The 14,175-nt window shown below is 44.3% G+C and overlaps 3 protein-coding genes across 6 annotated transcripts; 1 reads left to right on the top strand and 2 right to left on the bottom strand.

Moving 5' to 3' along the window:
• Positions 1-426: 426 nt before the first annotated feature.
• On the top strand, positions 427-8,302 carry LOC108096873 (phosphatidylinositol 4-phosphate 5-kinase type-1 alpha). Its single transcript, XM_017198804.2, is given in 17 exon segments — positions 427-779; positions 1,115-1,149; positions 1,247-1,396; positions 1,763-1,960; positions 2,018-2,160; positions 2,219-2,740; positions 2,794-2,898; positions 2,967-3,099; positions 3,436-3,523; positions 3,944-4,006; positions 4,345-4,431; positions 5,025-5,309; positions 6,263-6,295; positions 6,298-6,481; positions 6,739-6,911; positions 7,002-7,087; positions 7,387-8,302. Coding segments are annotated over 17 exon segments (2,382 nt in total). The 5' UTR covers positions 427-691; the 3' UTR covers positions 7,396-8,302.
• Positions 8,187-9,505, bottom strand: LOC108096874 (ER membrane protein complex subunit 8/9 homolog). The gene is made up of 2 exons (XM_017198807.2): positions 9,214-9,505; positions 8,187-8,783 (listed from the first exon to the last, which is right to left on the bottom strand). The coding sequence occupies exons 1-2, from the start codon at positions 9,409-9,411 to the stop codon at positions 8,370-8,372; spliced, it is 612 nt and encodes a 203-aa protein (XP_017054296.1). The 5' UTR covers positions 9,412-9,505; the 3' UTR covers positions 8,187-8,369.
• Positions 9,506-10,582: 1,077 nt separating this feature from the next.
• Positions 10,583-13,917, bottom strand: LOC108096818 (ATP-dependent zinc metalloprotease YME1L). Of its 4 annotated transcripts, none has more exons than XM_017198713.1 (9): positions 13,627-13,917; positions 13,141-13,526; positions 13,019-13,078; positions 12,778-12,967; positions 12,623-12,715; positions 12,434-12,507; positions 12,064-12,380; positions 11,620-12,010; positions 10,583-11,509 (listed from the first exon to the last, which is right to left on the bottom strand). In XM_017198713.1, the coding sequence occupies exons 1-9, from the start codon at positions 13,651-13,653 to the stop codon at positions 10,846-10,848; spliced, it is 2,202 nt and encodes a 733-aa protein (XP_017054202.1). In that variant the 5' UTR covers positions 13,654-13,917; the 3' UTR covers positions 10,583-10,845. The 4 variants fall into 4 exon arrangements, with proteins under 4 accessions (XP_017054202.1, XP_017054201.1, XP_017054200.1 ...); XM_017198712.1 differs by having other exon boundaries at positions 12,064-12,377; positions 12,434-12,516; XM_017198711.1 differs by having other exon boundaries at positions 12,434-12,516.
• Positions 13,918-14,175: the final 258 nt, after the last annotated feature.

Consider the following 14,175-nt stretch of genomic DNA (forward strand, 5'->3'; position numbering starts at 1 on the left):
CTAATATACGAAATTTGTATTTTTGGCTTTCGGGGGTTTACCAAATCAAGTTTTATCCTTATTTTATCGAAACAAAATAAAGCTTTTATTATTTTTAATTTGTCTACCCCACTGGATCGTCAGAATAAAATAAATAATTGGTCGTTATAGCTTCATACCTAAATGACTTACACCAATTATTGATTTAAAATATCTGGTTCTATACTAATCAGCCATTTAATTTTAAACTTGTTAATAAATTAATTTTAATTGATATTGATAAAAAGCGTTATGATTCACTTACTTTTGAAAATAAATTCCTTGCGGATCTCGAAACCCTGCGGATGTTCCGCACTCGAGGTTGTCAGTTACTGCAACCCTGCGCGCGTTCCTGCGCACACCGTTCCAACACAGCCGACGACCTTCCAGCCTTCCAGTGTGCCTATGAGTATGCAGTGAAAATGACAGCAGTGGCAGAGGAGCGAACAACATCACCGTAGACAGCTAAAAAAAAGAGCGTTGACGCCAGACGAAAGCCAAGGTTCCTGCCTCTTAGTTAACCCAGTTGATTGGATAATCCCCGAGGATCGGAAATCTCGAATATAGCAACGATCTAGCTTACCAATCCATGCCAACCAGCATGTCCTAGTGAAGCCCACGAAGGGGGAGAAGGGGGAGCAGCAGCAGAGCGAAGGACAACTGGAGGAGCACGATGGCCTCCGGCGATGGCGACACCATCAACACCATCGACATGGACAGCTCCTCGGCGTCGCAGGCGAAACTGGCGGAGCCCAGCAACGGTAACTATTTCCGCAGTCAACTCGCTTTTTTCCCACAGCGCTGAAGCAAAAAAAAAAATCAATGACTGGCGCTGGCGTTGGCGAATGGAAGTGCCCCTGGCGCATGTGTCTCGCGCGAAGGGGAGAAGGTTTGAGCGTGAAAACACACCCCCGCACTCGACGACGGACGGACTTCCATCGGCTCGTATTTATATTTTTGGACTGATAACAAAAGAAACTCGGTCGGTCGTCCAAGTTCAAGTTGCGGTGATTGACCAAGCGACTGACTGCGTCATGGCCTGAATAAAACATGACTCCTAATAATAAACTCTTTCCGACTTTCCGACTTTCTTTAGCCTCCACCGACCATGTGGGAAACTCATCGCCCGACGTAAGTACATCCTCGATTGCTCTCGAGGTCACTCCAGTCCAAACTAATCGGCTCAATTATTTCCAATCCCAATCAACCAAACCAAATAACAAACCAGCTGGGCAACCGACCGAACCGAGCGGCCAGCAAGGCGGACAAGGAGCGCAAGATTGGCCACAGACGCGTCGGCGAAGGCGGCGAGATTACGTACAAAAAGATCCAGACGTCGCAGATAATGGGCTCCATTCAACTGGGAATCCAGCACACTGTAAGTTTTCACTAAGAGAAAATACTACTAGCGATTTAAAGGCATATGTTGGAGGTCTCGAGCGAAGTAATAAAGTTTTTTCAGTTTTAAGCTTAAAGAAATGTTAAAGGTTTAACAAGCTTCTCAGTTCACTAAATGTATTTGCCTTTGATATTCAGCAATGAATGGTTATACATATGTAGTTATAATTCGTACAATGCCAAGTAAAGTATCTCTAAGTCAACATATAAGTCCTTGTAGTGTTAAAAGGAGTAGCCGTTACAATAAAATATGTAATACTTTATAAGAAATGTTTGATTCATGAATGTTGATAGTGGTTTTTGTAAACACAATTAAAACTGATAAATCATTATATTTTCTTCGCAGGTCGGCAGTCTAGCCTCGAAGCCCAAGCGTGATCTACTTATGATGGACTTCTGGGAGATCGAGAGCATCACCTTTCCGCCAGAGGGTTCTAGCCTTACACCTGCCCACCACTACAGCGAGTTCAGATACAAGATCTACGCGCCCATTGCTTTTCGCTACTTTCGAGACTTGTTTGGCATCCAGCCAGATGATTTTATGGTGAGTCCTTGACACACTTACAACTCAGCAAATATTGATTGATAATAATCCCCGCAGATGTCCATGTGTACGTCCCCGCTGCGGGAACTGTCCAATCCTGGTGCTTCCGGCTCTATATTTTACCTGACGACCGACGACGAGTTCATCATCAAAACGGTGCAACACAAAGAGGGCGAATTCTTACAAAAACTACTGCCTGGGTAAGAAATCCATTTTACTCTTTAAAAGATAACTAATACATGTGAGTTTCTATTCTAGTTACTATATGAATCTAAATCAAAATCCGCGCACGCTATTGCCAAAGTTCTTCGGATTGTACTGCCTGCAGACGAGCAACGCCAAAAACATTCGCCTGGTGGTCATGAACAACCTGCTGCCCTCGTCCGTAAGGATGCATTTGAAGTACGATTTGAAGGGATCCACGTTCAAGCGGAAGGCCAACAAGGCGGAGCGTGCCAAGAAGTCACCCACGTACAAGGACCTCGACTTCATGGAGCAGCATCCGAATGGAATTTTCCTGGAGGCCGAAACCTACTCCGCGCTAATTAAAACCATTCAGCGGGACTGTACGGTACTGGAGTCCTTCAAAATCATGGACTACTCCCTGCTCCTAGGTGTTCATAATCTGGATGTGGCGCTCAAGGAGAAGCAGAGTGAGTTGAGAAAACCGCTTCGAGCTCCGCTCGCCGAGGATTCCGATGTGGATGTGGACGATCCCCTGGACGGACTGGATGGCGATGGCAAGGATCGTGATGCAGCCACGGGTATTAGCAGAAATAAGTGAGTATCTGGAAAATGGATTTATATTTAAGCAATCTAAAGAGCTAACCCAGTGCGGCATACAGGTCCGTGAATCGTCAACGACTGGTGGCTCATTCCACCGCCATGGAGAGCATTCAGGCGGAAAGCGAACCCATTGACGACGAGGAGGATGTCCCGTGAGTATTATTGTTTTCGCCATTAAACATTTTAATGAGATTTAATGGGATTAACAAACCAATTTCAGACCTGGTGGAATTCCAGCAAGAAGTGAAAAAGGAGAACGACTGCTGCTCTACATCGGCATCATCGATATTCTGCAGTCGTACAGGCTGAAAAAGAAGCTGGAGCACACGTTTAAAAGCATCATACACGATGGGGTAAGCTAATATACTAATAAAGCCACCAATAAATTGTCATAATTTATTGTTAATATTACAATCATCGAAGACATGTATCAAAACTGTCGTAAATCAGCCTTCACCATTAAGAAAATTTGGACGAATTCAGGCCAAATATCTGAATATTCATAATAGCCTTTGCCAATGAATAAACTTATCAAACCTTTTATTTTTAGAAAATATTTTGTGTGTATAGTATTAGATTAGGTTGGAATTTTAATTAATTTTTTTATATTATAAATTAAAACCAAGTGTTGGCATGCTTGAATACCTTAACTAATTCCCATATTTCGTGGCTTTTTTTGTTTCTTCTAGGAAACCGTATCGGTCTGCAGACCCTCGTTCTATGCTCAAAGATTCCAAAACTTCATGGCCAAGACCGTGTTCCGCAAGATACCCTCCCGTAAGTGGACCGGTCGTGGGAGTCGGGCTAAGTACTCGTACTGTAAGGCATTTTTGTGTGCAGTTGGCCGATTTACGCAAGCACTCAGTTCCGGTTCCAATACATTTTTGAGTAGTTACTAGATCCAAAAACACATACTAACACACACACTCACACCCACACACACACACACACACAAACCATCTTGACAATCACACAACGAACACCATTAGACACTAGTAGCTTGCTAATTTGAATTGATCGATTGATGTGCAGCAAAAATGCAATATGGTACACTTGGCCTGAGTAGACGGCGATTTGAGGCGATCGATCTCTCGACATCGAATCAATATCCACCAAACGCTCTGTTCTCTGCTTTCTTTTTTTGACCATGTCTCGAATGCATTCACCCCACACAATAACGTACGCAAACGCATATAGTGGATCTCCCAGAGATCAAAGGGAATCACAGAAAATTTCGTACCTTGGTAACCAGCTACATAGGTAAACAAACTAATGATCGATGTGTATTTCTTTTTGATTATCTCTCTCACTTGAGTTTTACTTACACCTTTTTTACCGAGTATTTTATAGAGTTTAATAACGAACGTTTTGTATATTCACCACTTGGTTTTATATGATTTTCGAAACGGACGCCAAAGCATGCCTCTCAATCTCACGTTAGTTGAACTCACTTTCCCCCGGCATCCTTGGCATTCCGGCAACCTAATTGCTCGTGGCTTCGCATAGTTGCTTTGGAAGTGCTATGCTTTTTGATCCCTTATTTCTATGCTCCTTATTTTGATTTGATACTAATTCCCCATATTGCATGACTTTTGCAGCGCTTAAGCATTCGCCTTCGAAGAGAAAAAGCCTTTCCAAGGCCATTCAACGCTCCATCGACAGCGACAACGAGGTGGCTACGAGGCGTAAGTTGAGCCTTCCAGGAACTTAAGACTATTAAAACCAGCAAAAGTATTATATTTTCAACATTTAGACAGGTTTTAATAGTTAGAATAGTAATTTCGATTCCCCGGTTTTCGATAAATGAGAAGTTTTTCATGTAAAAATAAAGTCACACGAAAAAAAAGTTTTAAAACTTTTGTTCTACGTTTTACAATTTTTTTTCATTGGATGTCTTAATGACTAAATGAGTTAAGACTGAGAATCATTTAGGAATAATATTTAACGATTGAGATTAAAATCAAATCTCGACAGTTTACTTAACATTTGAGTTATTCATCTTCATAATAAATTCCTAGAGTTTATAAAATATGTTTTAAAATATCATGGTTTTTTCAGGCTTGTTAAGCTATGCGCTTTTAATTCTTAAAATCTTACGACCTTATTTCTGCATCCTTATGCAACTTATGCCTGGATTTCTCTGTTTATAATTGAAAGTATATTATAAGCTCTTACACCTTTTGTTTGACGAATTATTCATTCTCAAACTCTTATTTTTTAAAGATATAGAAAATATATGATACATTTTTAGTGTGCTAATCCTATTTTATTTCCCCAGCGGTTCACACCTCGCACTCGCACAGCAGTGGCAAGATTCACCAGCCAGCCAAGCCGCCCACCACGGAGCCCACGCCAGCGGGAGCGGCGGGAGGAGCCGGAGCAGGAGGAGGAGGAGCAGCTGGCCCTGGTCCCGCCACCGGAAGCAGTGGCACCAGCGAGCGGGCTCCTCCGCCCGTCAAGCAGCGAACTCCGGCGAGCAGCAACCTGAAGACGCGAGTGCCACCGCCAGTGCCGCCACGCGGTTCGCCACGACGCAAGGACACGCAGGATCGGACGACACCAGGTACAGAACCGCACAGCACTAATCCCAAGCAGGCACCAGCACACACCCACACCCTCCAGGTGCCGGCGACCGAGGCGAAACCTCGTTTCGGCGACCGCCGATCGCCCAGCAATGTTCAGGATTGGCTGGAGCTGCACGATCTCTTCGATGGTCCGGAAGGCGGTCCCTATGCTCCAACTGCTCCCTTGCCCGATCCTACGGTTGCTCTACTCAGGAGTTCCTCGCTGCGACGAAGGGATTCCCTGCACTCTGGCTATTCCACGGCTCGATCGGAGAGCAGCTTCCGGCGACAGCAGCCTAGACTCCTCAACCACGTGGACATCTTCCAGCGGCAGAACAGCTTTGTGGCGCGCAGCGAGCGATCCTCTGTGGGGTCCATTGTTCGGAACTTTCCGCCCATCAGAGCGGACAGCTATCGCTCCAGACGCTCCCGATCCTCGGGCAGTATTCCCAGCCAGCGTTCACCCAGACGTGGCATTCAGGAGAAGCTGGAGCGGCAGCAGCGGAGAAAGCGTTACTTTCACTATGTAGATTTGGCACTTGGAGGAGATGACTGTGAGAACCAGCAGGAGGAGGATAATCTTCTGCAATCGGTCAGTGCCTTTTTGGAGGTGAAGCGGGAATTGGAGGCGACTCATCGCCCCAAAAGACCGCTCCCCAAACTCATGGATCCTGTGCCGGATGAAAAACTGACCACTAAGAATCCTCCTCCCAATCAACAACCTAGAAGAGCCAAGAGAAGGGCTCCGAAGGCAGCTCCTTCCACGATTCCCGAGAGCGAGGGCACTCAAGGATCGACGGGACGCGGACTGGGACGGGAGTAGTTCTTCGCTTGCACCTCGCTTACCCAACCACATAACTACCCACTATTAGATCTTAACTAGACTTCTACTATTGTGTACTTCTTTCACTCATGCATTGTGTATATTCTGCTCTGATCATTGTATTGCTAGGCACAACGCCCTCATGCAGCTCGACTCCTCCCCCGCCTTCGACGACATCTCCGAGGACAGCTCGAACAAGAACAGCACCTCGTCGATAGGGCGACGGTCCCACCATCACCATCACCACCACCAGCAGTCGCAGCAGCACCAGCAGCAGTCCTACTACCTGGATCGCAAGATGAACATTGGACCCGCCTATCGAGGCTCCTACAAGGAGGACATCGTGAGGTGAGACTCCTGGGGAGCTTGAGCTCAGGAAAAATAGTAAATATCTAAGGGGAACTAAAGAAAGTTACTGCAGAGCAAGAAACAGTTTGAGTTTTAAGATCTTTTAATCAAATAGTTTTTAATGTAATTAGTTAGTTAGTTTGATTGTATTTTATTTTGTTTACCTTTCTCATACCGTAAGAATATTGAAATTATTAAACCAACCTTTGATTCATTGATCCTCTGTAAGCAAAAAAATTTTTGTTAAATTTTTTTAGCGTCTCCGAAGTGCATTTGGACACGCTGCTGGCGGTGGACACGTCGTCGAGCAGCCAGTACGGCTCCCGCGGCGGATTGGCCTGGACACCGCCCGCTTCAGGTGAGGGCTCCACTCCCACATGGACAGAGGGCACACCCAGTTTTACGGACTCCAGTTCGAGTGGTGATCTCGGTAATTGGCACTTGAGATTTGCTTTGAAATCGCTTTTTGTGTTTCTATATCTATCTGTATATGTGTATTCGTTCACGCTTGCAATCGTAGACAACTTCTCGCCCATAAACTCATCTAAAATCGATCGACACAAGCCGACGGTGGAAGATGCCATCAACTCTCTGTCCGCGGGAATGGTAAATATCAGAGGTGGCCAGCTCTAGATACGATCCCAAAAGCACACACCGATTGTATACCCCGATCCGCAGCACACCCACACACACACACACACCGCACACATCAGCACAAAACACCTCAAAGTAGCTAAAACACACTCATTTCCTCAGAGAGATAGTTGCACCATGCACGAGTAAAGTCGTACATTGTTAGTTTTTTCCAAATTGCAAACCATCATCTTCCGTTTTTGGGTGTTCTTCACTACCCATTTACGCGCAACCGCCCACTGATCCATAACTTCTCTATTGCATTCTTATAGATCAACTAACATAGCATGTGATGACGGAACACAAGACACACCAACCCAGAAATATCACGATGTGGACAGAGTCCGAGCAAAATATGCCTCATACTCTTACATACTGATTATGCTTGCGTGTTCAGGCGCACTTGTATAGCTAGGATATAATCAAAAGGCGCCCCCACGTAGAACAGAATTCCCATGCCAAGTCCACACCCACACCTGCCTATCCCTTCCAGCGGACATCGGGTGAAAACTATCCAACAGAGACATAATTCAAATCACACTGCAAACGATATTATACACAGAAAAGCATACTCCCCATATACAGAGCTAGAGAAGCATAAAGCAAATAAATGGCAAATCCAAATACGAGTAAAGTGCGCAGGATGGCATCCAGTTGGAGATCCGAGATCCGTTATCCCGTTCCCCAATACGTTTAGTGTACGGTGTAAAGAGTTCGTTATGCGTTCGATCAGATAATATGAAAATATACAATACACTGAAATTATATATAAATAAACGTTTTTGCGATACTTTCGATCTCCGATATATCCACATAAGTACGTATTATGTATACCTATGTATAATCAGCAATCGCGATATTACAATATTATTGTAAAATATTTCAATTTACAAGCCAGACAAACCAAGAGCAAAATTATATACATATTATTCATCTGTATTTATTAACGATAATTGTAACGCGCTTAGGTTTACTCAACACAAAAATCAGATCGGAACAGAACTTATATATGTACGACATTACACGATCCAACGGACGGACCCGGACTGTGGACACCTTTTCGACTCACACATGATGAAAGAATTGATTATTTATTAATTAGTTGAATGTTATTTAACTTATATGCATTATTCTAAAGATTACTGAAATCCAAATGTAATTACAATAAATTAAATTGCAAGGTTGAAATTCCGGCGTGATCCCTCGAATGCAAATTTGCTAGACTAAAACAAACACAAGTTGGTAAAACAGGCGACTAGTAAAGTTTCTGCAGATCGTTGAGCGACTGGTTCAGGAAGTCATTGGTCCAGTCGTTCTCTGGGTTGTCCAGATGGTTATCGAAGTCCACCAAATCGCGCATAGCTCCGCGTTTAAGGAGTAGTGATACACCCTCCAGTGTTTGAGTGGCCTGTGAAAGCGTGAACTTGGCCTTTGACCACCGGGATCCGGAGTCACCGGCGCAGCTGTAAACCTGGATGGCGGCACGATCGTGCTGCAGTGTTACCAACTTGTTGTCCACCACTGCAAAGCAGGCATTCTTGTAGTTCTCTTGGATCTTTTCGGCAATCTTGGCAGCTGGGGTTTTGTCGATCTGGTTGTCGTAGAAATTCTCTGGCGCCGCGTAATAGCCGCCAATCACCAGTCCTTCGCGCTCTGCGTAGGCATCAATCTAAAAATAAGGGAATAAATATTGAGCCATCGATTGATCATCCTTCAAAACCCGTATTTATTGTTGCTACTGTATATTCATTTCATTCTCATAAGTTTCCATTTACATATGGTTGTTTTGTTATTATGGTTTAATCATCGTGGGGTTCAATGTACAAACAAAATCAAAATACCCAAATACTATTTGAAGGGTTTTACTTATTGGCCTAAGAGAAAATTTTAAGTTATATCAGAAATTTTTTAATGATTTTAACTTATTTTTAAATTATTCAAGATTTTATACATCAATGTCTGACGTGCACCTAAGCTAAAGGCCAGCATATTGGATGTTCATTAGTAATCAGCTATGTAAATATTTAGGTAATTCTACAACACATCTTTACCCGGATTAGAGTTCATTGGTACTCTGGGAACCGGCAATTGGCAATTACCTGCATGAGGGCCACTTCTGCCATGGGGGTGACATGCAGACACTGATGGAAGAGCGGGATCGCATCGACAATTTCCACTTGGGAACCCTTCGAGGTCTTCTCGGCCAGCAACAGTCCGTTCACCGCCTGGTGCGGATATTTGGCAGCGTGGAAAATCAACTTAGTGTAGGCCCGCTCCGAAATCTTGTAGTCGCACATTTTCTCTGATTATTATCTCAATTTATTTGGCAAATAAAAAACATGAATTGGAATTCGACAATTACGCAGTGTGACCGCTCCGCCCCTGTCCAATAAACCACCCACAAAAAATACTATTTAAAAAATACTAAATGGGTTCCATTCATAGTTTTTACTGAACGAAACCCACAAGTCAAAACCTACTATCGAGACGTTTAGAGATTATTGAAACACTGCATGATTCTTTTAAAAACCAAATTAATGAAATAGTTGGACAAAGTTTGAAATATAAAAGAAAATTTTGTGTTTATTTTTATTTAGAGTTCTACGAATTTTTTTTAAATTTGAGCGTAACAGATTTTATGTATTTTTCACCCCAGTATGCTTAGTTGGTAACATTTTTATATCAAAACATTTAAAAAAAAAATTTTTTAATTGCTCGGTAAACTCTACAGTGATACTCCTATTGCTCTTTTGCATTAACCACTCACTCTCATTGACTTATGACTTTCAATGCTCAATTCTGCTATCCGATCCCAATCCAATTGGTAGAATCCCATTGACCATCGCGCCAGTTCTATCAACGCCAAGTCTTTTTATTTAAATTTTTTTTTTATTTGCCAAATAAATTATTTGGCCACAACGATTGGCCAATCATTCCATTGGACAATCCCATAGGTTCTATTTGTTCCCACCCAAAGTCAAACCGAGTGATCAAATTACATTGGGTCACGCCCAATGGCCATCCCATTTGCCAATCTTAGTGAGGAAGTCCTTTGGGCCACGCCCATCGGCCTTCCATTGGGCAATTTCATTGGCCAATCCCATCGGTTCAATCTATTTGGCTAGGCTCATTGGTCTTTTCCATTTGCCAGTCCCAGTAGGTTGATTCCATCGAGGCATACCCATTAAAGAATTCCGAGATTCAATCTTTTTGAATCAATTTGGCCATTGATCATATTTGTGGCCAATTACCAATCTCAAATGGTCAATTTTATTTTGCCACGCCCACTTGTCCTCCCATTTGTGAATTCCGGCGGGCCAATCCCATTGGCAAATCACGCCCATTCGTCTATCTAATTATTTAGCTACGCCCAGTTTTCTTAAAAAATTGTGTATTGAATTCAAAATTTTTTGTTTCCAATCAACGGTCTGGTCACATTGTTTTGTTGGCGCGAAATTTAACGGGGACTCGACTTCAATTTGATTTATTACTCAAACTAATAATTAATACTAACGTAGATGATGGAAAACATAATTAAATATGTGTAACATTTTATTTCTTAACTGTCCGTCTGCGTCCCGCTCTTGCTTGGCTCTTTTTCCGATTTAGTTTTATATATATATTGTAACTAAAAAATATTTAGCAGTTCAGCTGAATGTCCGATGGTAGGCCACCCCTGGCCACCCTCTGGATCCTTAAACTCCACAAACCAATCTATACAGAATGGGGAACTACGTCTGGCTTTCTTTTAGTATTGCCTTGATGTCGTCGGCATCCAGCGTCTCGTACTTAAGCAGGGCCTCCGCCAATGCTTTATGCTCCTTGGTGTGTTTCCGCAGGATGGCCTTCGCCCGTTCGTAGCTGTCGCTAAGGATTCGCTTGATCTCCGCATCCACGGCCTCTATGGTGTTTGGTCCAAGGGTGTCGCCGGTGCCCAGACCCTTCGCCGCCTCAATGGTGCGCAGTCCCACCTTGTCCGACATGCCCCAATCCCTTACCATATGCGTGGCAATCGAGGTGGCCTGCTTGAGATCGCTGCTCGCTCCCGACGTGATCTTGTCTATTCCGAACACGAGTTCCTCAGCAGCACGGCCGCCCATCATTGTGTCCATCATGGCCAGCAGCTGCGCCTTTGTGACATGGTAGCGTTCCTTCTCTGGTATGTAGGCTGTGTGGCCAAGTGACGGACCGCGGGGCATAATGGTCACCTTGTGCAGAGGATGCGACTCCTTGGTGTAGAAGGCCACGATCGCGTGGCCACCCTCGTGGTAAGCAGTTATGGTGTTGGCCTCCTCGTCCGGCAGTCGAGCCTTTCGTTCGGGGCCCATAAGTACTTTGTCGCGTGCCGTCTCCAAATGCTTCATGTTTACTGTTTCGGCTCCGTCGATGGCGGCCCTGCAATTATAACAAAATTGTATTTGAAAGGGTTATAGCAAAGAACAATTAGAAGGCATATCTTGTATATTGTGTAAATTATCAAATCTCCTTCTATGATGGCTACCCACCTTAACGCCGCTTGGTTTATCATATTTTCCAGATCAGCACCGGTAAATCCAGAGGTGCCTCTGGCCAGCATATCCAGATCGATTTCGTCATGCAAAATTTTTGTCAGATAGAGAGACAGAATCTCCTTGCGGCCGGTGAAATCGGGCGTAGATACCATGACCTCCACATCAAAGCGACCAGGTCGAAGCAGAGCCTGATCTAAATCATCGCGACGGTTGGTGGCACCCAAAACGATGACTCCGGCGTTCTGATGGAAGCCATCCATTTCAGAGAGCAGCTGGTTGATGGTTTGATTGGCATACGGATGCAGCACCGAATTGGTTCGCTTAGCGCCCACCGAGTCGATTTCATCGATGAAGATCACGCAAGGAGCGCGGGCTTTTGCCGCCTCTGTAAAATAGTATTTGTGAACTGAGTTCTCAAGGAGATGAAAGCCCACTTACTGAATAAGTCACGTACTCGCCTGGCGCCCTGGCCGACGAGCACTTCGTCAAACTCCGGACCAGCGGCATGGAAGAAAGGAACTTTGGCCTCACCGGCGACAGCGCGGGCCAGCAGTGTTTTGCCAGTACCCGGGGGTCCAACCAGGAGCACTCCCTTTGGAAGCTTGCCACCCAAGTTGGAGAACTTCTCGGGGCTCTTCAGGAACTCAACAACCTCCTTCAGTTCCTGCTTAGCCTCGTCGCAGCCCTTGACATCCTCAAAGGTGACGTTGATCTCCTCCGGATCTACCTCGACCTGATTGCCCAGCTGGATGCTGCTAAAAGAAAACTAAATCAGAACAGGAATAATGACGTTTACGTGGAGGCTCACCGAAAGACGGATCCGTTGGAGGTTGTAAAGAAGCTCAAGAAAATGCCCAGGAAAACGACGATTACGACGAGAGTCTGCAAAGTCTACGTGACAATTACTAGGAATTTCTTAAAACGCTGCGAAAGACTAGGGCTTTCTATGTTTTCTCAAAGCTTTAAGGACAAGCTCGAAATACATGTGATATCGTACCTTAAGATACTTCATTGTTTTCCCAGATTTTGGGGAATCTTCAGCATTGGCAGCTGCCAAATATCCCTCGGCAAAGGCAATCTTCAGGTTCTCCTAACAGAGAAAAAAATATAACTAATATTACAGTTGAAAATTGTCTTGCGCTTAAATAGTACCGCATTATTGAATCCGTGGTCTTCGGATTTGGCCAGCAGTCGTCTCAGCTTTTCGGCTTGGATAGATGTGTCCCCGTCTAAACGCTGAGGTGAGTTGGCCAAGGCATTCTTCAGACGGGAAGTCATGGTAGGGTTGCGCTTTTGTTCCGCCTCAATCGATCGATCCGTCTTAAAGCCACGTATGTGTTTCCTAAAAAGGGAAACTTTAGCCTCAATTATTAGATTAGTTCCGTGTACTCACAGTTGTGATTGGGAAAAAAGTGGACGAAGAAGACCTGGTGTTATGGTTGGAATCACCCTGCTGCAATTATAACCCAGGATTAGCAACAGTCTGCAGGATTAATGAAGATTATTAAGACTTACACTTTGGCGCCGGTGGGTTGAGCACCAGGAGCTCCGGTTAGCGAAACATCAAACTGATAATTTTGCAGCTGGACACGACCGATCTCTGTGGCCGGCTCCTCCAGCGTGACTTGAATGTCGCGCATGGCGGGCAGTATGCTGGTCACCTTGGCGAGCACATCATTTACCAGCTGCCGGTCGAGGATGCCATTCAGTCGTGCCGCCCTCTCCACCATGCCCTGTAAGCTGGTGGTCGATCGACTGAGCAGGTTTCGCAGGTCCAGCACGAGGTCATGACTCCGAGTGGACTTGGACAAGCGCGTCGCACTTGCGCTCCCATGCAGTTTGGTCCGATTCACGGAATAATAGTGCGGCTTTCTGCTAAAGTTGCCTAGGTACAGGTAGGGCTGTCATCGCATCCAAAAATCGAATGATTCCCAGCAGGTGAGTGAGAGAAACAAGGCATTCAGATGGGCGGATCATTGGGCTATTGTTAGAATGACTTACCACGGAGTGTGTGGTGGTGGAGAACATGGCCAAAACTACAAATTTCAATTAATTACAATAACAGGCTCAGGATCGCGGCCAGCAGACGACACAGCTGTAACTTTACTTGACAGCGAAAATGTCATAATCTCGTCGCGTCGTGCGCGTTGCATCCCTGGTTCTGGAGGTGCGCGACTTACCACCCTTCAACACGCGTTCTCCGTGGTTTTTACGGACAATTTTGAATATTTAATCCTAGCTTTTAATGGGTGACTTTGATTTTCAATTTGTTTAAATTTATGTTTTGGTGTACAGCTTCAGTCAATGTTTCCGATAGTATTATATTTGTCGACTGGAATTTAGTTATCCATTGACTAAACCATATGAAAGCATTTTAAGCCGGTAGGTAAAATTGGAGGACAAACGCTAAACGAATAATTCAGTTTTATATTGTAATGAATCCAGGTTGTAAAATATTTGTTAATATGTTAACAAAAATTGGTTGATTAACTCACAACCTTATTTATTTTTTCCATTTTATTAAAACTTTTTAATAAAAAAATAAAGAAT

Source organism: Drosophila ficusphila, unplaced genomic scaffold (assembly GCF_018152265.1).
Source record: "Drosophila ficusphila isolate 14025-0441.05 unplaced genomic scaffold, ASM1815226v1 contig_414, whole genome shotgun sequence".
In the NCBI taxonomy this organism is placed as follows: Eukaryota; Metazoa; Arthropoda; class Insecta; order Diptera; family Drosophilidae; genus Drosophila; species Drosophila ficusphila.

Excerpts from the sequence above, each read along its gene's own strand:
- LOC108096874 (XM_017198807.2), bottom strand. The coding sequence starts at position 9,411 with ATGTGCGACTACAAGATTTCGGAGCGGGCCTACACTAAGTTGATTTTC. Across the intron at positions 8,784-9,213 it reads CAGAAGTGGCCCTCATGCAG|ATTGATGCCTACGCAGAGCG; the intron begins GTAATTGCCAAT and ends CCTTATTTTTAG.
- LOC108096818 (XM_017198711.1), bottom strand. The coding sequence starts at position 13,653 with ATGTTCTCCACCACCACACACTCCGTG. Across the intron at positions 12,716-12,777 it reads ACCACGGATTCAATAATGCG|GAGAACCTGAAGATTGCCTT; the intron begins GTACTATTTAAG and ends TTTCTCTGTTAG. Across the intron at positions 11,510-11,619 it reads ATAAACCAAGCGGCGTTAAG|GGCCGCCATCGACGGAGCCG; the intron begins GTGGGTAGCCAT and ends TTATAATTGCAG.